Source organism: Bufo bufo, chromosome 5 (genome assembly GCF_905171765.1).
Source record: "Bufo bufo chromosome 5, aBufBuf1.1, whole genome shotgun sequence".
Lineage (NCBI taxonomy): Eukaryota > Metazoa > Chordata > Amphibia > Anura > Bufonidae > Bufo > Bufo bufo.
This window is the reverse complement of record NC_053393.1, coordinates 246672191-246700126: the sequence shown is the minus strand read 5'-3', so window position 1 is coordinate 246700126 and position 27936 is coordinate 246672191. Positions and strand designations below refer to the sequence as shown.

The following is a 27936-nucleotide window of genomic DNA, read 5'->3' as shown; positions in this document are numbered from 1 at the left end:
AAAAGTGTAATTTATATGTTTAGGGTAACACAATGAACATTTAGAAACGCTCAGTGAGGGTAGCATAGTACAGGTGACAGGCTCCCTTTAAAACCAGATTTTTAGTCTTTTCAGTTTGGGTGATTTTCAGAATCTATAGCAAGATTTAAATGGGTATTCCAGGCATGTGAAGTTATCCCCTATCCAGAATATAGAGGGTAACTATTAGATTGGTGAGGGTCCTACCGCTAGGACCCCCACCAATAATGAGAATGGCGACCCCCTACCCCATTATGCCACCCGAAATGAACAGTGGCTAATGAGGCATGTGTGCTGCAACTCGCTCTGATTTTTGATAAATTAATGTGCTTGAAAGAGTGGCACCTTCAAGTGTGAATGTGCTCCTAGAATCTGGGGAGTAGCATTCTTGTTCACTTTTGCCCCACCTATCCCCCAGGTTACCTTAATTCAGTGCTTCTCAATTATTTTCTGTCATGCCCCCCCTAGGAAGAAGAAAACATTTTGCGCCCCCCGCGCGACTGTAAATAGTATCATTTGTCTATAAAATTGTAAAAAGTACACCTCTGCATAACACTGTATCCTTATTAACGTATAAGAGAATAAAAAAAGAAGTTTGTAAAATACAAAGATTAAAAGCATAAAAATGAGCCACACTTACACCAGTTGTGGAGCAATGGCAATAAGGCATAGATGGATGAATGCCCCCTACAGGTCGCGTTGACGCATTTCAAAGCATAATAAAAGCCTTTTCATCAGAACACTGACCTTTTTTGGCTGAATCGGCGGTGTCCCCTTTTATGTGTGTTCAACTCCTTTCTTTCAGGCGTTTTCTGTACAGAGGACCGATTTCCGGGTCTAAAAGTCACACGGGCGGGTTTGGCCAATCAGGATAGAGCATCATCCAGGGTACTGCCTTCTAGTTCGTATACTTTTTCCTCCTCCATCCCCTGGTTACTATTTCTTTTCCCCTTTTCAGTTTTATTATCAGATTTTGTGTTTGTCCTACCTCCTCTCCTTGACCCCTGCTCTTTATGTTCTTTCTGTGCTTCAGCTCTTGTTTTCCCACCTGGTGATGCTGCGGATGTATCTTTGCGACTCTGCCTTGATGACATGCCGGCGTCCTGCTCTTTCTCCTCTGTGAGTGGCACTAGGAACCGGCGTATTGATTCCTGTATGTCTCCACGGGTCCTCTGCATGTGTCACGTGCGTTGGCGGTCACGTGGTCCTCCGCGTGGGGCTGCGCTGGGACAATCTCCAGTGATCGCGCCGCGCTGCTCCCTCTCTCCAGCCGTAGAGTTGCTAGGCAACCCACGCCGTGTGGGACGCCGCTTGCGAGTGAGTCGGATAATCCGATCTGGACATCCAATATGACAGTGTTTGCCGAGGTCAAACGAGCCCCCCTTTACGGAGCCTCGCGCCCCCCCCAGGTTTAGCGAAGGATTTGCCTGACTGAGACCACCTTGGCGCAGGTAGGCAGGCAGGCGGAGTATCAAAATATATTGGCTGAGAGTCTCCGATTTTATCATATTAGAGTGACGGCTTAGTCCATATATAATGTTTGCATCTATTGTGTTAGTGCATTGTTTTCCGTTATTTTTTCCTTATATCGCTCAGCTATTCTAGAAATGGATGTAGTGGCAATGCGCATTCCCGAACAGGCGCTCCATCCATTCTGGGGTAGGTGGTCCCCATTTTCATGATTGGTGGGGTTTTCAGCAGTAGGACCCCACTGATCTAATAGTTATCCCCTATCCTCTGGATAGGGAATAACTTCACACAACTTGCCCACCTTTTATTTTAAGGAGCCGTTTAACATCTACAGCATTGCACAGGTCATCCTTTTAGTCACAACATGCAGCCACTCCTGAGTAAAGTGTTGGGTGGCATTTTGAAAATGTACCAGGAGTCTAGTGTCAGAAAATATATGAGGGTGTAACATGAATTTAGGCTAGTGGGACACTAAGGGTACTTTCACACTAGCGGCAGGATGGATCCGATAGGCTGGTCAACCTGTTGGCCCGTCCTGCCGCTATTTCACCGTGCCGCCGGACTGCCGCTCCATCCCCATTGACTATAGTCCGGCGGCACGGTGATAGAGCGGCAGGACGGATCCGACAGGGTGAACAGCCTATCGGATCCGTCCTGTCGCTAGTGTGAAAGTACCCTTAGCCTAAATTCATGTTACACCCTCATATTTTCTGACACTACACACCTGGTACATTTTCAAAATGCCACCCAACACTTTACTCAGGAGTGGCTGCATGTTGTGACTAAAAGGATGACCTGTGCAATGCTGTAGATGTTAAACGGCGTCTTAAAATAAAAGGTGAGCTCCTAACCCTAATGAAACACATAAGCATTTGACTGATTTAACATGGATCTACAGCAAGGGGTCAGAAACCTCCGGAACTTCAGCTGTTGTCAAACTACAAGTCCCAGCATGCACCATTCACTTTTGAGGGAGTTTTTAGAACAGCCATGAAAGTGTGCAAGCTGAGAATTATAGTTTCACAACAGCTGGAGTCGAGGAGGTTGTTGACCCATGATCTTCAGTCAGGATCCAAAAGAGAGGTGGAATTATTTCACAAAAAGTAAAACCGGGACAGATAGGAGCTGAAAAGACATATGCATTCAATCCTAGAAGATTCTAGATTTTTATTTATTGCTATTTCTTAAAAGTATTTTTACTATTTGTGTTTTTTTACTACAAACAAATGATTGAAGAACACATAAGAGAACTTTCTAATTGACTTGCCTTCTGCAATCACAAGGCAGATGGGAGACGAGCATGGATGTCAGCTGGGACCTAAAGCAGTGTTTAGAAAATGGCATCCAGCTTTTAATAAAACACAGAGGAAATTAATAGCAGTCTCCTACTTGCATGCACTGTATCAACATATCAAGGCCTACCACTCCTCCACCATCTTACATGGTAGTGTACCTGTTCTGAAATAATGATAATAATAACCTTTTTACAAAAAAAAATAAAAAATTGTTATGATTAGGGGATAAAGACATTCAAGAGGAGCTTATCTTTTCATAAGGCCCTATGCAGACGACCGTATCCATTTTGTGGTCCTCAAATCACTGTTCCGCAAAACAAGGATCCCGGCCATGTGCATGTGTCACCTTTCTTTATAACCTTGTAGAAATGTCCTATTCTTGTCCACAAAACGGACAAGAATAAGAGATGCTCTATCTTTTTAGAAGGCCAACGGAACGAACAAACGGATACCAACCGTTCATGGTGTGCTGTCCGTATCTTTTGAAACAAATGGGTCCACATTCGATCTGCAAAAATTGCGGATAAGATGCGGACCGAAAATATGGTCATGTGCATGGAGCCTTAACCACAGCAGAATCCTAACGGATAGATGGATGTCATATAGTACTAAATTTGTGTGTGGCTGCCCTTAAAGGGGCTGTCTGACAGAGACAGACGGGGTCATTTATCAAACTGGTGTAAAGTAGAACTGGCTTAGTTGCCCATAGAAACCAATCAGATTCTATCTTTCATTTTGGACAGCTCCTTTGGAAAAGGAAATGAGGAATCTGATTGGTTGCTATGGGCAACTAAGCCAGTTCTACTTTACACCAGTTTGATAAATGACCCCCAGAATATTTTTTTTAGATAATAGGAAGAATGGTGTACAAAATAAAAGAAGCATTACTCACCTTACTGAACCCTTGTAGATGCTGTTCTGTCGCTTAACAGGTCCTCACTGGTGTCCAATTCCTGGCCCAAGCTCAACACACAGGGAATAGCAGTCAATCACAGTTCACAGCATGACCTGCCTAAGCCAGTTGGCTGAGTGAGATTCTCCTGCATACTCCTACGTGTCAAGCCGGGACCAGGCAGCTGAGACCAGCACGGACCCAGTAGGTGTTGGAATATGAAGTAAGGTGGGTAATGCTCTTTATTTTTTACACCATTCTGTCCCTTATCTAATCATATTATTGCACCTGGCAACTGATTACACAGTAATATCTCTTATATATGTATTTGAGGAGAGGACAGCAAAGCTTTTTTTTTTTGTGGGGGGGGATTAAAAGTACCTAGGAAGTGATAGGAAGGGGAATTAGAAGGGCTCCTTTTACCCTCACTTAACCTTCATTGTTAAAGCGGACCTTTCACCCATTATGACAATGTGAACTAAGTATACAGACATGGAGAACGGCGCCCGGGGATCTCACTGCACTTACTATTATCCCCGGGCGCCGCTCTGTTCTCCCGTTATGCCCTCCGGTATCTTCGCTCACTAAGTTATGGTAGGCGGAGATTTCAGTCACTAAATTATGGTAGGCGGAGTCTGCCCTTGTTCTACTGTAGCGCTGGCCAATCGCAGCGCAGAGCTCACAGCCTGGGAGGTTCTTTTCTCCCAGGCTGTGAGCTCTGCAATGCAATTGGCCAGCGCTACAGCAGAACAAGGGCAGACTCCGCCTACCATAACTTTGTGAACGAAGATACCGTAGGGCATAGCGGGAGAAAGGAGCGGCCCCCATGGATAATAGTAAGTGCAGTAAGATCCCCGGGCGCCGCTCTCCATATATGTATACTTAGTTCACATTGTCATAATGGGTGAAAGGTCCTCTTTAAGTAACGGTGTCATCTGGGAGTTCATGAAGTAATAAAATAATAATTTGTAAGCATTGTAGAATTCAATGTGACATTAGCAAATCTCTCACTTTCTGAAGGCACTTCATACATGGGCCTTGGTGACCTAGTCTTATAAATGTTATTCTATCACTACAAACAAGTTCTGTGTATTAGTCAAATATTTAGAATACTTTACAGATAATTCCTTTTCTATGGAACACTTTTAAGCTGAGTGATGATACCAAAAAACCGCACTCTGCTAAAATAGTGTGATGATATGTATGGTAAAGTAGTGGAGGGAGTGTATATCTCACCCAGGTTCCTCAGCTGGGTGAGGTAGCTAAAATCCAGAAAGATACATTTGCTTCAGCAGAGCATAGTCTACTGGAGCTCTTTGTTTAAGTTTGTATGGGCTGGATTTCTTTGGACTGGAAGATAGGATTGGCAGAGAGATTTGCCAGTCCACACTTTTCCAGCAAAGGTTTTTCCGCTAGCCCGAGATGATCTCAGGTGAGGCCTGCTGGGATCATCACTGGGGAATAATGCAGGCCTCAGAATGTCAGTGTGGGGGAGAAGGAAGCCTGAGAGGCTTTGTGTGGTCACAGCCAGGAGGGCTGTTAGACCAAAAGAGGGGAATGAAGCATGGAGAGCTGAACTGTGTGGTCAGAGCCTGGAGACTGGCTGACTGAGGCTGAGTGAAGCCTGATCCCCCCCCTGGTGTGAACAAGACTCGATAGGTGAGACAGGAATCGCCTGTGTGTTAGATAGAGTCCAGACAGGCATTTATTTTTTCTTTGTTATGTTATGCTGTTGTTATAACTTCACCTCACCAAGTGACGCCATAACTTAGATGTTAATCTGTTATGCTGAAGTGACCAAATAAAGCACAGTTTGAACTTTGAAACCCGATGTCTCTGTAAAAATCTGTCATTGCCGACCCCACTGCGAGTACAGATCCCAAATATAGTAAAAAGTATTGAGGTTGAGCAAGTAAAAAATATTCCTTGCCGTTGCAAAACAGCAACTGAAGAGACTAGCAACATAAAACATGTCAACACAATTTATTGTGTTAATGAGCCTCTGTCAGCATAATCAACCCTGTTAAACCAAGAATATTGCCTGGTAGGTTGTAGCATTGTAAGAATATGAGGATTTTTATCTTTATGCAACTCAAGCAATTGGAACACCAAGGGACGGTCTACAGCACTTCTGTGTGGACTGAAGTCACCGTCAATCAAAAGGCAGGGGGGAATGAAATGAGCACTAGGGGCATAGCTGTAGCAGTGCTCAAAGTGCTACAGCCTCACTCTTGGTGCTCTAACTGCCTGATTTGCATAAAGATAAAAATCCTCATATCTCCACAGCACTGCAACCTACAAAGATAAATAAGGTGTCACTATAATCAGCATGATCAACCCTACCAGGCAATATGCCTGGCCTAATAGGGTTGATCACGCTGACAGAGGCTCTTTAAATATCCAACTGGCAAACACAATTTAAATGTGCTATCCAGATCATATACTTAGTACTCATAATTAATCAAACGATTTTAACACTGGCATCACGACCTCCATTCATAACATGACAGTTGTGGCAGATTTAGATTTGCGTGAGGTGAAAATCGCAGCATGCTCTATATTGTGGGTTTTTCACGCAACGCAGGCCCCTTAGAAGTGAATAGGGCTGCGTGAAAATCGCATAGCATCCGCAAGCAAGTGCGGATGCGATGCGATTTTCACGCATGGTTGCTAGGAGATGATCGGGATGGGGACCCGATGATTATTATTTTCCCTTATAACATGGTTATAAGGGAAAATAATAGCATTCTTAATACAGAATGCATAGTACAATAGGGATGGAGGAGTTAAAAAAATAATAATAATAATAAAACTCACCTCATCCACTTGTTCGCGCAGCCCAGCTTCTCTTCTGTCTTCTTCTTTGATGACCAGGAGGAAAAGGACCTGTGGTGACGTCACTGTGCTCATCACATGGTCCGTCACATGATCCATGTGCGCGAATAAGTGGATGAGGTGAGTTAAATTATTTTAATTTTTTTTTTAACTCCACCATCCCTATTTTACTAAGCATTCTGTATTAAGAATGCTATTATTTTCCCTTATAAGCATGCTATAAGGGAAAATAATAAAATCTACACAACACCTAACCCAAACCCGAACTTCTGTGAAGAAGTCCGGGTTCGGGTCTGGGTACCAAACATGCCGATTTTTCTCACGCGCCTACAAAACGCATTAAAACGCTTTGGGGAGTTCCAGCAGAGTTGACACTTTAAAACATAACTTTTACTAAATTATTCTGATAAAATTACACCACGTTCGTGATTCACCAGTGAACAAATTCTGAAACAAATAATATAGAACGATAAAAACTGTTTACACGGGATAACTAACCAATGATAAGGCTACAGAGGTTTGGTGTACACAGGGCAGTATTCGGGGGAGTGCTTAAAGGGTTTCTGTCACCACATTAAACCGTTTTTTTTTTTTTTCTTTACTAATAATCCCTATAGTGCGATCTCATGATACATAAGCAAATTAATCATTTTGGTTCAGTAGAATTTGCTAAAAATCGATTTTTAAAATATGCTAATTACCTTGCTACCAGCAAGTAGGGCGGCTACTTGCTGGTAGCAGCCGCATCCTCCGATGGTAATGACGCCCCCTCGGCATGCTGATTGACAGGGCCAGGGAAGGGAATCGTTCTCTGCTGGCGCTGTTAGAATTTGAAATCTCGCGCCTGCGCCGTACCTGTCTTCAATCGGCGCAGGCGCACTGAGAGGCGGCCGCTCGCTCGACCGCTCCATCCTCAATGCGCCTGCGTCGATGACGTCATCAAGTACACCCGGAAGAGAAGACGCCGGCATCGCTGGAAGGAGGCGGAGAGTCTGGTGACGTCGCTGGATGCTCGAATCAGGTAAGTATGTACATAATAAGCATGCTGCCACAAAAACTACCAACGAAATGGGAATAAATAATTTTATTAAAATGACAGTTATTAACACTATACCACCAACGATTATTAATAATAAATCTCTTCCGGGTGTACTTGATGACGTCATCGACGCAGGCGCATTGAGGATGGAGCGGTCGAGAGAGCGGCCGCCTCTCAGTGCGCCTGCGCCGATTGAAGACAGGTACGGCGCAGGCGCGAGATTTCAAATTCTAACAGCGCCAGCAGAGAACGATTCCCTTCCCTGGCCCTGTCAATCAGCATGCCGAGGGGGCGTCATTACCATCGGAGGATGCGGCTGCTACCAGCAAGTAGCCGCCCTACTTGCTGGTAGCAAGGTAATTAGCATATTTTAAAAATCGATTTTTAGCAAATTCTACTGAACCAAAATGATTAATTTGCTTATGTATCATGAGATCGCACTATAGGGATTATTAGTAAAGAAAAAAAAAAAACGGTTTAATGGGGTGACAGAAACCCTTTAAAAATCTAGCCTGTCCCTGCACTCGCCCTGAATCAATCCTCAGCCCAGGGACGTCCCCTGATGGTGGAGACTCCCTGTCCTCGTTCCTGGACTGACTGCCCTACGTATACCCTCCTCTCAGTAAGCAATACCTGGGTGCCCCGTATAAACAACGGATGTTTACTGTGTCACAGTGCCAATGTGGTGCCAATATTCAAAAAGGGGCCAAAAACAGAGCCTGGAAACTATAGGCCGGTAAGTTTAACATCTGTTGTGGGTAAACTGTTTGAAGGTTTTCTGAGAGATGCTATATTAGAGCATCTCAACGGAAATAAGCAAATAACGCCATATGAGCATGGCTTCGTAAGGGATCGGTCACGTCAGACTAATTTAATCAGTTTCTATGAGGAGGTAAGTTCTAGACTTGACAGCGGTGAATCAATGGATGTCGTATATCTGGACTTCTCCAAAGCATTTGACACTGTACCACATAAAAGGTTAGTATATAAAATGAGAATGCTCGGACTGGGAGAAAACGTCTGTATGTGGGTAAGTAACTGGCTGAGTGATAGAAAACAGAGGGTGGTTATTAACGGTACACACTCAGATTGGGTCACTGTCACTAGTGGAGTACCTCAGGGGTCAGTATTGGGCCCTATTCTCTTCAATATATTTATTAATGATCTTGTAGAAGGCTTGCATAGTAAAGTATCAATTTTCGCAGATGACACTAAACTGTGTAACGTAATTTACACAGAAGAGGACAGTATACTACTACAGAGGGATCTGGATAGATTGGAGGCTTGGGCAGATAAGTGGCAGATGAGGTTTAACACTGATAAATGTAAAGTTATGCACATGGGAAGGAAAAATGCAAGTCACCCGTACATACTAAATGGTAAAACACTCGGTAACACTGACATGGAAAAGGATCTAGGAATTTTAATAAACAGCAAACTAAGCAGCAAAAACCAGTGTCAGGCAGCTGCTGCCAAGGCCAACAAGATAATGGGTTGCATCAGAAGGGGCATAGATGCCCGTGATATGAACATAGTCCTACCACTTTACAAATCGCTAGTCAGACCACACATGCAGTACTGTGTACAGTTCTGGGCTCCTGTAAACAAGGCAGACATAGCAGAGCTGGAGAAGGTCCAGAGGAGGGCAACTAAAGTAATAACTGGAATGGGGCAACTACAGTACCTTGAAAGATTATCAAAATTAGGGTTATTCACTTTAGAAAAAAGACGACTGAGGGGAGATCTAATTAATATGTATAAATATATCAGGGGTCAGTACAGAGATCTATCCCATCAGCTATTTATCCCCAGGACTGTGACTGTGACGAGGGGACATCCTCTGCATCTGGAGGAAAGAAGGTTTGTACACAAACATAGAAAAGGATTCTTTACGGTAAGAGCAGTGAGACTATGGAACTCTCTGCCTGAGGAGGTGGTGATGGTGAGTACAATAAAGGAATTCAAGAGGGGCCTGGATGTATTTCTGGAGCGTAATAATATTACAGGCTATAGCTACTAGAGAGGGGTCGTTGATCCAGGGAGTTATTCTGATTGCCTGATTGGAGTCGGGAAGGAATTTTTTATTCCCCTAAAGTGGAGAAAATTGGCTTCTACCTCACAGGGTTTTTGCCTTCCCCTGGATCAACTTGCTGGATAACAGGCCGAACTGGATGGACAAATGTCTTTTTTCGGCCTTATGTACTTTGTTACTATGTTACTATGTTACAGTTAATTGATACCTGTATAAACCACAGCCCATAGAAAACTGAAACAAATATATAGGTGCAGAGGAAAGGATAAATCCTACAACACCATTACGAGAAGCCCAGAAGAAACGTCATGATGGCAATACGTTCCCAGGCTAATTCTCATCAATACCCCGACGCGTTTCCCCTACTACTAGGTTCATCAGGGGGTCAGAAGACAGTCATGGGTAAACCGTTACATAAAGAGATAATTTAGATATACTTATGATACATATGGAGGACATAGGACCGGACACGCAGATGCTGATATGTGAATGGGACCAAGCGGACCATTAGATATATCCCACTTAAAGTCCTGGACAATCAAATTGGTCAGAAGCCCATTTAGATAAAGGCAGATACTGTATCCAAAAGGATTTCTCTGGCGTTCCGGTAACCTCCTATGCCTCCAGATGGGCTGAGAATTGATTCAGGGCGAGTGCAGGGACAGGCTAGATTTTTAAGCACTCCCCCGAATACTGCCCTGTGTACACCAAACCTCTATAGCCATATCATTGGTTAGTTATCCCGTGTAAACAGTTTTTAGCATTCTATATTATTTGTTTCACAATTTGTTCACTGGTGAATCACGAAGGTGGTGTAATTTTATCAGAATAAGGCTTATTGCACACGACAGTATATTTTCACGGTCCGCAAAACGGGGTCCCGTTTTTCCGTGATCCGTGACCGTTTTTTCGTCCGTCGGTCTTCCTTGATTTTTGGAGGATCCTCGGACATGAAAAAAAAGTCGTTATGGTGTCCGCCTGGCCGTGCGGAGCCAAACGGATCTGTCCTGAATTACAATGCAAGTCAATGGGGACGGATCCGTTTGACGTTGACACAATATGGTGCCATTTCAAACGGATCCGTCCCCATTGACTTTCAATGTAAAGTCTGGAGTCCCTTTTATACCATCGGATCGGAGTTTTCTCCAATCCGATGGTATATTTTAACTTGAAGCGTCCCCATCACCATGGGAACGCCTCTATGTTAGAATATACTCTCGGATATGAGTTAGATCGTGAAACCTCATTTCCGACAGTATATTCTAACACAGAGGCGTTCCCATGGTGATGGGGACGCTTCTAGTTAGAATATACTACAAACTGTGTACATGACTGCCCCCTGCTGCCTAGCAGTATCCGATCTCTTACAGGGGGCCGTGATCAGCACAATTAACCCCTCAGGTGCCGCACCTGAAGGGGTTAACTGTACTATCATATCCCCCTGTAAGAGATCAGGGCTGCCAGGCAGCAGGGGGCAGACCCCCCCCCCCTCCCCAGTTTGAATATCATTGGTGGCCAGTGCGGCCCCCCCCCCTTCCTCCCTCTATTGTAATAAATCGTCGGTGGCACAGTGTGCGCCCCCCATCGGCCCCCCCTCCCTCTATAGCATTAACAACATTGGTGGCCAGTGTGCGGCCTCCCATCCCCCCCCCCCCCCCCCCGATCATTGGTGGCAGCGGGTTACTAGCAATAGTACAATAGTAAAAGATTCATACTTACCTGGGAGCTGCGATGTTCGTGTCCGGCCGGGAGCTCCTCCTACTTTAGCAATGCGCGGCACAGACCCTGTCACTTACCAGTAGGTTGAGCTCCCGGCCGGACACGAACATCGCAGCAGCAGCCAGCAGCAGGTAAGTATGAATCTTCTACTATTGTACTATTGCTAAGTAACCATGGCAACCAGGACTGTAGTAGCGTCCTGGTTGCCATGGTTACCGATTGGAGCCCCAGCGATTAAACTGGGACTCCGATCGGAACTCCGCTGCCACCAATGATGGGGGGGGGGGGAGATGGGAGGCCGCACACTGGCCAACAATGTTGTTAATGATATAGAGGGAGGGGGGGCCGATGGGGGGCGCACACTGTGCCACCAACGAATTATTACAATAGAGGGAGGGAGGGGGGGCGCACACTGTGCCACCAACGAATAATTACAATAGAGGGAGGGGGGGGGCCGCACTGGCCACCAATGATATTCAAACTGGGGAGGGGGGGAGGGTCTGCCCCCTGCTGCCTGGCAGCCCTGATCTCTTACAGGGGGATATGATAGTACAATTAACCCATTCAGGTGCCGCACGGGGCAGCAGGGGGCAGTCTTGTACACAGTTTGTAGTGTATTCTAACTAGAAGCGTCCCCATCACCATGGGAACGCTTCTGTGTTAGAATATACTGTCGGTTCTGAGTTTTCACGAAGTGAAAACTCAGCTATGAAAAAGCTTTTATGCAGACGGATCTTCGGATCCGTCTGTATAAAAAGTAACCTACGGCCACGGATCACGGACACGGATGCCAATCTTGTGTGCATCCGTGTTCTTTCACGGACCCATTGACTTGAATGGGTCCGTGAACCGTTGGCCGTGAAAAAAATAGGACAGGTCATATTTTTTTCACGGCCAGGAAACACGGATCTCGGATGCGGCTGCAAAACGGTGCATTTTCCGTTTTTTCCACGGACCCATTGAAAGTCATGGGGTCCGCGAAAAAAAACGGAAAACGGCACAAAGGCCACGGGTGCACACAACGGTCGTGTGAAAGAGGCCTAATTTTGTAAAAGTTATGTTTTAAAGGGTCAACTCTGCTGGAACTCTTTACACTTTATGACCTCTCTATAAATTGTTTATTGACTCAGCTGGACATTTATTATTAAAACGCTTTGCACTCGCGTGGAAAAAACACGCATTTTCCTGCGACGCACCCGCATCTTATCCGGCACTCACACGCGACGCCCGTGTGAAAGAGGCCTAACAGTCTGCTTCCTGGTTTTCCAGTATTTTAGGGTCATCTGCAGCACTATTTTTGCTGTAAAAAAGCAACCTCTCACACATCCGTTTCATGGCTACATTGGAGGTATACTTTGAGAGTACCATATTCTAATTTTTTTTTAATCAGATAGTTTTTATTAACAATTTTTCAATATACAGAAATAAAAAAAAGACCCCATCAAAGGATAAAGAAGTAGGTACATACAATCCCATTGGACAGAGTGTTATCGAGACATTTTCATAAATCACGTCCAACTTTTCGATGAGAGTACCATATTCTCCGACAATACCTTGCAGGATAACAGGCTGAACTGGATGGAAAGATGTCTTTTTTCAGCCTTTTAAACTATGTTACTTTGTTACCTCTGGTGGAATATAGTTTAATACAGGTATACAGTGGCAAACGTTGCTCATTGACTCCTATTTAAGAATGTATACTAAGGAATGCTAGTAGAGTATCCTTTGCCATCCAGCACATATCAGCCTAGCATATGCCAAAAAGACACTGATTTGACATACATCAGGTGCATGGGGAACTCTCGGCATGCTTAACATGTACGTCAGGAGCTTCTCTGGCACACATGCTAAATGTGAAAAATTATTAAATGCACCACACTGCATGGTATAAATCTATTTTCAAAATCCCTTTGTCCGTTCATTGTGGAAAAACATCCTCAATATCTGAACTGCAGTACTAATCTGAAAATGTTATTTAAAGGGATTTTCCCATGAAAAATATTTAAAAAAAATTAAAATCAGCACCTGGATCTGAAATGTTTTTGTAACTGCATGTAATAAATTAAACATATATTGTAGCCACTTAGTTATTCAATAAAATGTATCTGTATAGCGCCACTTGCTGTTTGTTCTTTTGCTTATCTCTCTGTCCACCTTGCTGGGGTGGTCGCACGTGGTCGGCTCCATCCTTTAAATGCCACCAGCTGTAGCAATGAATGGGAAAATCTCTGGATCAAACTTTGTAAGAAAGTGGTTGTCATTTACTATTTGATGTCTGAATTTCATTTTTTACATTAATCAAGGGATCACCCCTTTAAGAGGATAAAAGACTTTGCTATAATAGTACACATAAAACTAACAGGCTATTTACATGAGCCTACTCTGGACATTTCAATGTCCATATTACTGGCATGTATCACAGCCTGACAGAGTTTAACTGACCCAAACTCACAAAATCATACTGTAGCTGTAAGAAAATTTTAGCATGTCTTATCTGGGGAAGGAAGGAGGAGAAAAACAAAGGATCTAGCAGCCTCCACAGGAAGTGGATTGATAGCAGATGCTGATGAAATTGTACCAGGCAATATCGAATGACAGCTGCTGGGTGAAGAGATGTTGCAGAGCCTCCTGTTTCTAACCCAAATGGAAGTAAAGTGGACTATATCTTAAAAAGGTAGATTTGCAGCACATTAACATTACAGTCCCATGCATCCCTACTGCACCATCAACCTTAACTCAAAGATCCAGTACTAAGCTAAGAGCCAAATAGGCATGGTATTGGGGAAGAGGGGGGCTTCCTTCTAGCAATCACCCACAGACCCCTTATTAATGTTGACATAGTTCTATGATTTTATAAGAGAGCTAAAATACGAGGTCTACTTTAAAGATGAATTATTAACCCAGAGTTTTCTTCTTTGATGACCTATAATTACCATCCAACAAAATAGTTTGTTCATCTTGAGACCTTTTTCTGTCTGTACTTTGCAATGACCCAACAGGGCCACAATATTCCTATTCAGTAACAAAGAGGCCATTCACCAAATCGCATTCCATTTCCTAAAGAAAATGCGGACATGATTATTTTTTATCATGTGAAATGTAGGTAACTGAAGATCTGGTCTGGTCAGGCTGAAAAAAACACATGGCCCTAGGCAGAGTTATAATATGGTGCTCCTGACCTCTGTGGCACCTCACTGTGTAGCATCATCATGCTGCCCCCACAATGCAAGATGCCATGATCATTTACTTCAGTACAAGAAGTAAGGCATGAAGTATGAACAACACCACATAGACTGCAATGTATAGTCATATATATAGATAGATATATATATATATATATATATATATATATATATATAGAGAGAGAGAATTTACCAGAACACTGCCATCAGGCTTTGATTGCCTTGCCAATGTAACTCCCATCCACTCTTCATCTCTGTCCTCTTTACATGTCTTTCCACAGTAAATCCCTCGACTGTTTCCTGAAAGGAGAAGGTGAGAGAGATGAATCCACTCTCTGGAAGGTACAGCATGGTCCCTAAAACCAAATCTTCAAAGACGACCTTTGTGTTAAGGATTTGCTTTTAGGAGTAACTTCAAGTGTCCTCCCCTCATGTTAAAACCTCCTAGTGCTTGGCAGGGAATTTAGCATCATGGATATGGAAATTTTTTGCCATTCATAGCATTTGCGACAAAATCAACTTTTATCCATTAGGCAAATTAAGTTGGAAGTGCCATGAGGCCGGTTCTATTCCCCTCAAGTGCTCCGGGTCTCAATTTCAGTTCAAGCCTATCACCTCCCCCGATTGACAGTGGTTGTATTTCCAATGTCATTGTAGCCTTCACTGAAATCCTGCATATGTGCAGCTTGTTTTCTGCCTAGTGCACGCATGAATGTTGCATATGTAAGATTTCAATAAAAATGATGGTGACACTGGGCTTTACTAAGTGCTGGGAGGCGTCTGGTGTGAGACTGGGCCCTACCAAGTGCTGGGAGGCGTCTGGTGTGAGACTGGGCCCTACCAAGTGCTGGGAGGCGTCTGGTGTGAGACTGGGCCCTACCAAGTGCTGGGAGGCGTCTGGTGTGAGACTGGGCCCTACCAAGTGCTGGGAGGCGTCTGGTGTGAGACTGGGCCCTACCAAGTGCTGGGAGGAGTCTGGTGTGAGACTGGGCACTACCAAGTGCTGGGAGGCGTCTGGTGTGAGACTGGGCCCTACCAAGTGCTGGGAGGCGTCTGGTGTGAGACTGGGCCCTACCAAGTGCTGGGAGGCGTCTGGTGTGAGACTGGGCCCTACCAAGTGCTGGGAGGCGTCTGGTGTGAGACTGGGCCCTACCAAGTGCTGGGAGGCGTCTGGTGTGAGACTGGGCCCTACCAAGTGCTGGGAGGCGTCTGGTGTGAGACTGGGCCCTACCAAGTGCTGGGAGGCGTCTGGTGTGAGACTGGGCCCTACCAAGTGCTGGGAGGCGTCTGGTGTGAGACTGGGCCCTACCAAGTGCTGGGAGGCGTCTGGTGTGAGACTGGGCCCTACCAAGTGCTGGGAGGCGTCTGGTGTGAGACTGGGCCCTACCAAGTGCTGGGAGGCGTCTGGTGTGAGACTGGGCCCTACCAAGTGCTGGGAGGCGTCTGGTGTGAGACTGGGCCCTACCAAGTGCTGGGAGGCGTCTGGTGTGAGACTGGGCCCTACCAAGTGCTGGGAGGCGTCTGGTGTGAGACTGGGCCCTACCAAGTGCTGGGAGGCGTCTGGTGTGAGACTGGGCCCTACCAAGTGCTGGGAGGCGTCTGGTGTGAGACTGGGCCCTACCAAGTGCTGGGAGGCGTCTGGTGTGAGACTGGGCCCTACCAAGTGCTGGGAGGCGTCTGGTGTGAGACTGGGCCCTACCAAGTGCTGGGAGGCGTCTGGTGTGAGACTGGGCCCTACCAAGTGCTGGGAGGCGTCTGGTGTGAGACTGGGCCCTACCAAGTGCTGGGAGGCGTCTGGTGTGAGACTGGGCCCTACCAAGTGCTGGGAGGCGTCTGGTGTGAGACTGGGCCCTACCAAGTGCTGGGAGGCGTCTGGTGTGAGACTGGGCCCTACCAAGTGCTGGGAGGCGTCTGGTGTGAGACTGGGCCCTACCAAGTGCTGGGAGGCGTCTGGTGTGAGACTGGGCCCTACCAAGTGCTGGGAGGCGTCTGGTGTGAGACTGGGCCCTACCAAGTGCTGGGAGGCGTCTGGTGTGAGACTGGGCCCTACCAAGTGCTGGGAGGCGTCTGGTGTGAGACTGGGCCCTACCAAGTGCTGGGAGGCGTCTGGTGTGAGACTGGGCCCTACCAAGTGCTGGGAGGCGTCTGGTGTGAGACTGGGCCCTACCAAGTGCTGGGAGGCGTCTGGTGTGAGACTGGGCCCTACCAAGTGCTGGGAGGCGTCTGGTGTGAGACTGGGCCCTACCAAGTGCTGGGAGGCGTCTGGTGTGAGACTGGGCCCTACCAAGTGCTGGGAGGCGTCTGGTGTGAGACTGGGCCCTACCAAGTGCTGGGAGGCGTCTGGTGTGAGACTGGGCCCTACCAAGTGCTGGGAGGCGTCTGGTGTGAGACTGGGCCCTACCAAGTGCTGGGAGGCGTCTGGTGTGAGACTGGGCCCTACCAAGTGCTGGGAGGCGTCTGGTGTGAGACTGGGCCCTACCAAGTGCTGGGAGGCGTCTGGTGTGAGACTGGGCCCTACCAAGTGCTGGGAGGCGTCTGGTGTGAGACTGGGCCCTACCAAGTGCTGGGAGGCGTCTGGTGTGAGACTGGGCCCTACCAAGTGCTGGGAGACGTCTGGTGTGAGACTGGGCCCTACCAAGTGCTGGGAGGCGTCTGGTGTGAGACTGGGCCCTACCAAGTGCTGGGAGGCGTCTGGTGTGAGACTGGGCCCTACCAAGTGCTGGGAGGCGTCTGGTGTGAGACTGGGCCCTACCAAGTGCTGGGAGGCGTCTGGTGTGAGACTGGGCCCTACCAGGTGCTGGGAGGCGTCTGGTGTGAGACTGGGCCCTACCAAATGCTGGGAGGCGTCTGGTGTGAGACTGGGCCCTACCAAGTGCTGGGAGGCGTCTGGTGTGAGACTGGGCCCTACCAAGTGCTGGGAGGCATCTGGTGTGAGACTGGCCCCTACCAAGTGCTGGGAGGCGTCTGGTGTGAGACTGGGCCCTACCAAGTGCTGGGAGGCGTCTGGTGTGAGACTGGGCCCTACCAAGTGCTGGGAGGCGTCTGGTAGGAATAAATCATCTGACAGACTCCCTTTAAAAACCTTGACATTTACAAATGGAACCATGTGCCATTCAAAGCACAGGCTGTGTTCACAGCTTCTGATTTTGCAGTATCCATGATGGAAATGATAGTGTGGAGAATAGTTGCAAATCTTTTCCATAGATCTGAATGAGGAATGTGTTTGTTCGCTGCATTACTGCTAACATATATTATAGAAAGAAAAATCAAATATCAATGTATCCAAATAAAATACTTTACATGGTGCCCTTACTTTTGTGTATATGACTGTACATGTCTATTTCTGAAATATCAATTTACTGTATACTTCCATCTATCCATCCATTTAACATGATTGTCCCATTTGAAAATCCCTTTTTAATATGTCATGTTAGGACAGATGAACATCATAGCTGAAGGTCCCCTGCAGGGCTAGTCAACTGATTCTTGGGGTGGCTTCGATCTAAGGAGAAGGTTCCAGATGGGACAACCCCTTTATATTCAGAATCCATTCAAAAGAAAATGTAAAATCTACAATCACTCCGACAACGTGAAAATACCTGCAAGTTCTTTCATGTAACTCACCTCTTCCCAGATTCAGCTCTGTACACGTCTTGTCTGGATTGCTGTGAACTCTACATTTAAAAACTGCACCAGGAGCTTTTAACACTGAACTAAATTTAGAATCTGCTTTTGGGGCTCCAACAAGTATCCTAAAAATGAAAGCAAAAAAAAGTAAATATACAGATTTGGTTAAAAGAAATATAAAAATCAAATTTCCTTCATTACTTAAAGGGTTTTCCGAGATTCTGATGTTAATGACTTCTCATCAGGATAGGTCCTCAATATCAGGTCCAACACCCGAAAACCTCGCCGATCAGCTGTTTGAGGAGGCCAAGGCTATTCGGTGCAGCTTAGCGAGTGCAGCACCGTACATTGTATAGTGGTAGTGGTTGGTATTACAGCTCAACCCCATTTACTTGAATGTGACTGAGGTGCACCTAGTCCACGTGACTGATGAATGAAACATCACTGGCTCAAGAAGAGGCCATAGCACTCACTGGAGCTCTGCGTTCTCTTCAAAGAGCTGATCGCCAGGGTGCCAGGAGTTGGACCGATCTGATATTGATGACCTATCCTAAAAAGAGGTCATCAATATCAAGATCTCTGACAACCCCTTAAATTTTTGCATTTGTGAAACATCAACATGAAGTCTTGTCTGAAGCATGGAAGTGACTGGATGGGGGCCTGTGCGATGAAACTCTGATGTTTTATCTGTGCCCTGAAATAAAGCTCTGATGTCTTGGACTCTGCTGCACATTTGACTGTGGTGAGTCTGGTGGAGTCAGTCCCAAACAGGTCTGTCGTTCCTTGGTCTGGAGCACATGTTCTACTTGATAGGGCACATGTGTACAGATACTACATTGCTGGTCATTTTATATGGCCCTATGGACATGATGCATAACTTTCCAGTAGTATTAGCCTTTACAGAAGAGAAACATGCATGTGTATGAACATCCGTTGTGTGGCCCGCAAACGGCGTGTCGGCAATCCACGGCCACCGGCCGTGTGCACCCCTCATCATGGATGCGGAGTTATTCACTTTATATTGCGGTCCCCAATGCACGGAACGGCCGCACAACGGCCGTGTGCATGAGGCCTTAATATGAGGGAAACATAGAGCTAATACATAAAAGAGGATTTAAAGGAAACCTGTCACCTGGATTTTGGGTATAGAGCTGAGGACATGGGTTGCTAGATGGCTGCTAGAACATCCGCAATACCCAGTCCCCATAGCTCTGTGTGCTTTTATTGTGTAAAAAAAACGATTTGATACATATGCAAATTAACCTGAGATGAGTCCTGTCCCTGAGAGAAGTCCAGCGTGAAGGAGCCCAGCACCGCCCGCATCCTCCGAATCTCCTCCTTGCTCCCCGACGTCAGAAAGCTAGAGCGCCGTAATCTCGCGATGCGCGAGCTAGCGCATGTGCAGTGTCGTCATAGTGTTCCTTCCCTGTGCTGGCATCAGCCTCAGGGAAGGAACTGCGCATGCGATGGCTCGTGCATCGCGAGATTACAGTGCTCTAGGTTTCTGACGTCGGGGAGCAAGGAGGAGATTCGGAGGATGCGCGGTGCTGGGCTCCTTCACGCTGGACTTCTCTCAGGGACAGGACTCATCTTAGGTTAATTTGCATATGTATCAAATCGTTTTTTTTACACAATAAAAGCACACAGAGCTATGGCGACTGGGTATTGCGGATGTGCTAGCGGCCATCTAGCAACCCATGTCCTCAGCTCCATACACAAAATCCTGGTGACAGGTTCCCTTTAAGGTGAAGCCAAACAAAGTTGTATATTAATAAACTGCAATAACAATATGATTACCGGTATACAGTTTAGTTTAAAGGGGTTTTCCAGGGAGAAAATTATCCCCAACTAGTGGCCTCAGTGGTTAGCATTGTACGGGAGCAGCAAATTAGATGAGATTTTAAGAAATCTCAACCACTTGTTGCGGAGAAAACCTGCAGCATAAACTGACTTGTGCTACAGGTTTTCAATCCGCAGCGTCAATTTATGCTACACATTTTACCCGTGGCTTTTAACACTGGCACACAATCTGGGCAGTAAAGCCAACAGAAAAAACTGCCCATCCCTGGCGTTTTTTACAGCAGAGGTCTTCAACCTCATCTGCACCTGGCGTGCCATGTGTGGTATCCCCTTAACTGTTTTAGGCAGAAGTCGCACATACAGTTTTTGGTGCAGATATAAAGGTATTAGAACAAAAAGAAGGCAAACCATAAAGGAAAGACTAATAATTCTGCATCTTGCACATAAAACTGCACTAAACTCTTCATGTTGGAACTAACAATTCATCAGCTAGTCTACATAACTGGAGATTATAGAAAAGTATAGAGCATTTAATTGTTACTAGAGAGGCCAAATAAAGGCAGCCCACAATGAAAGGCTACTAAAAACCTGGAACTATTACTTTTTATCAGCAGAATCCAACAAGTGATTCTCTCCACTGTTCTACATGCTGGACTGTCCAAATCTCTGAATTATCACATGCCAGATTTACAGTACCTTTATTTAAAAGGATTCTCCAAGGCTTTAGAACTGATGACCTATCCTCTGATTGGTGGGGGTCTGACACAGGGGATCCCTGCCGATCAGATGTTTCAGAAGGCACTGGTGCTCCTGAGAGCGTTGCGGCCTTCTCCGTGCTCACCAAGCACAGTGCCATACATTTTATAGCGGATGAACGTGACGTCACTGGCCTAGGGAAACTGTGAGAAGCCATTGGCACTACTGTGATTACCGCTACCTTCTCAAACAGCTGATCAGCGGGGGTCCCGGGTGTCAGACCCCCCCACCAATCAGATACTGATGACCTATCCAGAGGGTAGGTCATCTGTTCTAAAGTCTCGGAAAACCCTTTTTATGGTTCTCAATAATTAATTGTCCTGCAATGAGGTGGTGTTGATCTGGTTATGAAATAATTCTCAGCTGAATGTTCCTTTGGTTGACAGCTATTTCTCCTGACTTTCAAAGGAACAAAGGAAATAAACAGCGGGCAGTGGCTTACTTCTTGTGGGAACAAAGGATCCGGCATGTTGAGGACAGTCGGGGTGCTACTTTGTATATTGTATGTACTTATATAGCACTACTATATTCCGCAGCACTTTACAGACATTAGCATCACACTGTCCACAATGGGCACGTGGAGAACATACAAACTTAATTCGAACCTTTAGTTTAATAGTATTACATAGCTTATGGAGCCTGCAGACCATTTACATCTAATTACTCCTTTATGGACTTGCGGTTCAACTCATACTGGATATTAAATGCTGAAAACCCGAGTACTGCAGAATATCATTGTAAAAGATTAGAAGAATACCAGTTTGTTACCAGATTATATCTCGCCAAAAATAGATTAGGTTGGATATTCTTAACCATTTCTGTCTTGGAACAAACCATTCGATACAATGACCACGTCAAATCTCTATAAATCCTAAGTGTCAAAGTTTTGCAATGTTATACCTGTCCCGCTAGAAAGTGACTTCAAAGAAATCCAGAAATTCCAAAGACTTAAGGAAAATTTGGAGATGTTCCTCCAAACCCTGGACCCTGTTATAGAGACAAAACACCGGGGGATGCTCCACAGGCAAAAGGACATAGGAATGAGGCCTTAATCTGTGCTATCAATTCCACTTTTCAGAGGAGACAAGAAAAACAGCCCCACTTAATATGACATTTCCCTCCTATCATTCCTTCCTGTATTGTAATCTCAATGTAATAGGCAGATCAGTCCCTAGTGTTAGCTGATCCAGGAGAGAAGACGTATGTATCTGTTTATACTACAGCTTTCCTCCGTAGATCTTCAGATACTTCCATAATTCCAACTATGGAAAAGTAGGCAGTTATACATAATGTAAATTTGACGTTTCCCATTTAAATATCGCATAGTAGATAGTAGTACATTTTAATATGTGATTCCCACAGATCATACATAAGCTGTATTCATGTCTAGTCTTATTGTAACATGGCGACAACATATAGTATACTAATATTCAATTCTACGCTACAGGTTGTGGGCTACATTCACACTGCCGTCACACGATGGTACAGTAACAATGGCAGCGTATGGGGTTATTCGCACAGCAGTTTTTTTTTACAGCCCGTGAATAACAGCCGTCCAAAAAATAGGACATGTCCAATTTAATGGCGTTTATCAAAAAGTGATCAGTGAAAAAACGCCCATTAAAACGGACCATTTTACTGTTTTTAACTGCCGTTTTTTTTACTATTGTGTGAATGTAGCCATAGTTTTCACTGTGCTCTCACTATCAGTGTGTCATTAGTGCTGTTTTAGCAGTCTACTAGATTAAAGTAAATGCTTGTCTATAAGGGCAGATTATTCACATGGGTGCATTGTCAGGCTATGTAGCATCCACATCCAAACAGGAGAGGATCCCTTCAGTGAAATAGACGGGTTGTGTGATAAATTAACATTTATAAGGAAGGGGATCAGCTCCCTCTTGCTTAAAAAAATGCCTGCCGGATGGATCCAACTTATGTAAATGTAGTATTACTAGTTTCCAAACGACGTGACAAAAAATCTAATAGCCATATGACCCGCCTAAAAACACAGCACGCAACATGAACAGACCAATTGCCTGCATCAATGAGCCCATTATGCACGATGGCAGTAGGTGCTCTGCAGCCCTCCTGCAAACTCTGATACGACCAGGCAGATCCTGCTTTCATCACTGAACACTACTCTGTGCCATTCATGGCTGCATCAGAGTTTGAAGGTGGACTGGGGAGCACCTACTGCCACCGAGCATAGTGCAAAGACACACAGGACCAACATCAGGTGTCACGGCCAGGACATCGTGGACATACTACTGGAGGATATACACCATCTGTATGACACTTACCATGCCAGAGTGGCAGCCTGTATCACACCTAGAGATGCCACCCAGCATTAATGCCTTAAAGGGGTTATCCAATTTAAAAAAAAAAACACATGTGCCAGGCCCCTCACAGGTAATATACTTACCCCGCTCCTGGTCCCAGTACTTCCACCACTTCTCCCTGTACACGGATGAAAACATCCGGTGTCGGGGAGGGAGCAGCCAATGGCAGGCGGAGACAGGGACGAGCCTCCCTAGCGTCACCCGCGATGCTAGGGAGGCTCGTCCCCATCCCCGCCTGGAATTGGCTGCTCTCGCTCGACACCGGATGTTTTGTGTACAGGGAGAAGCGGCGGCGGTGGTGCAGGGACCACGAGCGGCGCCGGGAGCAGGGAGAGTATATTACCTATGAGCGGCCCGGCACATGTGTGTGGGGGGGGGAGGGGTTTGAGAAATTGGATAACCCCTTTAACATATACCCTGCCGCAGAACTCAATTTATAGGGTGCCCAGCCTTGGTTGAATGATCACTGACCAAACAATCCTGTGGATGCATTCCTAGTGCATTTTTTGCCTTAGTCAGACATTCCAACAAGATAACACTGCTTACTCTACACAACATTCTCTTTGGGGTATTCCGCAGCTCCCCTGGGCAACTTGATTGCCAGATCTCTCCCCCCTCGAGAACTCAACAATCACTTTGGTCCAAGTTGAAAGAGCTTGGAATGACATAGCACAGGAGGATATCCAGCATCTGTATGACTGGTACCAAGTCAGAGTGGCAGCCTGTATTACAGCAAGGGGAGATGCCACCCAGTGTTCATGAGATCCTACCTCAACATATACCCTGCTGCAGAGCCCAAAATAATGGTGCTCCTCCTTGGTTGTGTGATTAATAACCAGGCATCACTAGCACCTCAGACTTTGTCAATCTCAGCCCAATCACACCAAGTTTTCAGGCGTTCTTTCTCATTTTCTAGTAGCGTAGCTGCACCACAAACATCAGTAAAGCTTCATCTCATTCTGTCCCTCCTGTTTATGCTGGATCTTTAGTGCAAAACATGCAGACTACTTCTCAACCGATACCTGTTACATGCTACAGTATTACAAATAATGACTATGACTAGAGAAGGAATAGCTAACATATTTCTGACAGATAGAAAAGGTTTGCATTCCACAAATGATAGTTTTAGATAAACCAGGGCAAACTGGGCTCCTGCACAGGGCTGCACGGTTCAGGGGCAGCAGTGAAACAGGTGCAGGGGATAGATTTTTCCTGGCTTTGTGGTTATTTGCTTCTCCATAAACGCTCATTCAATTATACCTGTTCACACAGGGGGTATTTGCATGATTTTGGCAGCATTTTAAATAAAAAACGACAGGAACAAAGTTTGTTTAATTGAAATGAAATGCAGCAAAACTCAAAATATGATCAAGCCATTGGTGTCAAATAACACCTGCTGTTAAGCCACACCACAAAGCACAACCCCCTTTTTACCCACGTAAACTTGGCCAGCATTTTTGGCTGGGAAGCATGGCAACCCTACACAGGATCCCTCATCCCCGCGAGCTGTTTGACTCTGAAACACAGAGCAGGATTTCAGAGAACACATCATTTTAAAAATGAGCCGGTCACAGGAAGAAAAGTCCGGGCACTGGGAGAAGAGTCCGCTGCACAGCTTCTCTCCACCCTATGTGGCTTGATTGACCTATATGCACATAGCAGAGGACTCTTCACGTTGAGCCCGGACTCTTCTCCATGGCACAATGCAGAGCTCTAATAAAAGATGCTCCAAAACTGATATTTCATGAGGAATACAAGTATTTACTGAGACAGACATGTCAGGAGAGGTGAGAATAATAGTAATGAGAACGACTGCAGTGGTGGAATAATGTCAGACACCCTTGAATTACAAATCGTAAACTCGCTTTAGACAGAAGATCGTTCACAACAGCTTTTTTAGGAAAAAGGAAAAACACATCTTCAAGGTCTGTGCTGGAGGGGATTCCTGTAACAGTCTTAATGCATTTGGAATGTAAAACAAAGCATACAATGGAAATGAGCCAGGCATACATCAAGGAGGCCTTCCGACCTTCCCAAAAATAGGAAAACCTAAGCAAAAAGCGTGTACGGACCCAGAGAACCAATATGGAGATTTCACTGCTGACGGCCAATACAGTTCCCAAAAGCGATTTACAGATGGCAAAGCATTGCTGACATGTCTTGTCATCATGATAAGCTTCTAATAGTGATCCATCTATGGCAGAATGGAAATGCAGACTCCTCCACTCTCACAAATCAATGCAGCCATCAGCTTTTCATTTCTTACTTAAAGATTCATTTCCTATAACTCAGCAATTTATTACTGGTTTTAGTTTACAAACCTAATCATTATTCTGCAGTAGTTAAAGTCCACCCGCCTGCCATTAATGTCCGAGGGCCTTCCATTAAATTCACGTGCCCTATTAACTGTTCTGCTACATTTACTGCAAAGCTCAGTCAGGACATGGAACATGATACAAGCTACTAGGGATGAGCGAATCGACTTTGGATGAAACATCCGAAGTCGATTCGCATAAAACCTTGTTAGAATACTGTACAGAGCGGGAGCTCCATATTAGAATGTATTGGCTCCTATGAGCCGAAGTTATTACTTCGCGAAGTCTCGCGGGACTTCAGGTAATAACTTCTGAAATTAATTTCTACTGTTAAAAACCTTTTACCAAACTCGGTTTGGGTTCCAAGTGGTACCTTGAAACCGAACCAGAGTTCGGTAAAAGGTCGATTCGCTCATCCCAACAAGCTACTTCATGATTTACATGCAAGTCAGAATTATTAGGCCCAAATAGTCAATTCTTTGCACATTACAACCAGAATTTGTCTGTTACAATAAAGAAATACAAGTATTATTCTATTTCACTGGTGACTTAAAGGTGTTCTCACTACAACATACTGCGTCCATACAGTAAGTCCTATAGGGACCCTGCTCCCAGCCACAATGAAAAGCTGTTCTGTAAGACTCGGCTTCTCCATGCATTACATAGACAATTATTCATTTGAATGGTTGGCATGTCATTCTACATTTATCCTGTAGTAGGCGCAATGTGCAGCAAGACAAGGCTGGCCACAGCAGTACCAGATGATAGAGAAGCCAGCTTATTCTTTAAAAGGGCTTACCTTGGTAAGATTAAACCCTTTCACTTCCAGAGCTGTTTGGATAATGTCCGCAGTTTTAATACGTACGAATAAAACCTATATTACTAAATTAAAGATAATACTACCCCCCTTCCATATCCATGCCACTCAGCATTTTATCAAAAATATAATTTTTTATAAAAATGACAGAAAGGATGATATTAGTGGGTAACTGTGTAACCCAAGCAGAAAGCTTTATAGACCACACATCCTAACAATAAAAGTTCAACATATATAACCACTTAGGCTTAAAGCTACATGCACATATCTTCATAAAATCACCAGAATTGAAAAGACCAAAAATATGTTTTTAGCTACTTTCACACTAGCGTTCGGGGTTCCACTTGTGAGTTCCGTTTGAAGGCTCTCACAAGCGGCCCCGAACGGATCCGTACAGCCCCAATGCATTCTGAGTGGATGCGGATCCGCTCAGAATGCATCAGTCTGGCACCATTTGACCTCCGTTCCGCTCAGCAGGCGGAAACCCGAACGCAGCTTGCAGCGTTCTGGTGTCCGCCTGGCCGTGCAGAGCCAAACGGATCCGTCCAGACTTAGGCTACTTTCACACTAGCGTTCTGCTGTCCGCTCGTGAGCTCCGTTTGAAGGGGCTCACGAGCGGAGCAGAACGCTTCCGTCCAGCCCTGATGCAGTCTGAATGGATGCGGATCCGCTCAGACTGCATCAGTCTGGCGGCGTTCAGCCTCCGCTCGCCTCCGCACGGCCAGGCGGACAGCTGAACGCTGCTTGCAGCGTTCGGGTGTCCGCCTGGCCGTGCGGAGGCGAGCGGATCCGTCCACACTTACAATGTAAGTCAATGGGGACGGATCCGCTTGAAGATGACACAATGTGGCTCAATCTTCAAGCGGATCCGTTCCCCATTGACTTTCAATGTAAAGTTTGAACGGATCCGCTCAGGCTACTTTCACACTTAGAAAATTTTCTAAGTTTTAATGCAGACGGATCCGTTCTGAACGGATGCGAACGTCTGCATTATCGGAGCGGATCCGTCTGATGAAACATCAGACGGATCCGCTCCGAACGCTAGTGTGAAAGTAGCCTAACAATGTAAGTCAATGGGGACGGATCCGTTGGAAGTTGACACAATATGGTGCAATTTCAAACGGATCCGTCCCCCATTGACTTCCAATGCAAAGTCTCTGAAAGATAATGCAGACGGATCCGTTCTAAACGGATCCCATCGTTTGCATTATAGGAGCGGATCCGTCTGTGCAGACACCAGACGGATCCGCTCCGAACGAAAGAGTGAAAGTAATTAGATGAAAATTTTAAAAAAGTACCAACCTATAAAATACTGAGATTACAGTCCATGAAAAGTAAATGCGGCCCTAAAGCCTCTCTATTTCCTGAAGCAAGCAACCGGATGATTGCAGCTGATAACCATGTCCACCTTCATGTAACTTTGTGACAAACAGGAATTATTTAATAAATTTATCCAAACAAGTATTTTCACCTCAAACCCCTAACAACGGACAGGTTTACACACAAAAACAATGTATACGTATACAGCATCTGTGTGCCTCCCGCTCAAAAAGAGATTGAAACTTGAAGAAGATGAGTATTCTACATGGGTGAAAGGGACTGTTATTTTGGATGGTTAGGCATGTGGCTGGCAGAAAAAAAATCAGGGCACACCAACTTGCCAGCAAACCACAGGCTAGTGTCCGTTTTTTTTATGATGTAAGGCCTGGAAAGCTTTATGTAAAGTATGTGCAATGCTACCCATGGGGCAGCAAGAAAGACCACAATGCCCGAGAGGGCACCACCATGTGAGCTGAGGAG

At 45.5% G+C, this 27936-nt stretch overlaps 1 protein-coding gene across 1 annotated transcript in view; it reads right to left on the bottom strand.

Moving 5' to 3' along the window:
* The window catches only part of ITGA9 (integrin subunit alpha 9), a 447293-nt gene that overhangs the window by 394942 nt on the left and 24415 nt on the right, over positions 1 to 27936 (bottom strand). Inside the window, exons 2-3 of the mRNA XM_040433941.1 lie at positions 18107 to 18234; positions 14676 to 14782 (exon numbers count right to left, since the gene is read on the bottom strand). Coding sequence (XP_040289875.1) covers positions 14676 to 14782; positions 18107 to 18234 — 235 coding nt within the window. The remainder of the gene's footprint in view (positions 1 to 14675; positions 14783 to 18106; positions 18235 to 27936) is intronic.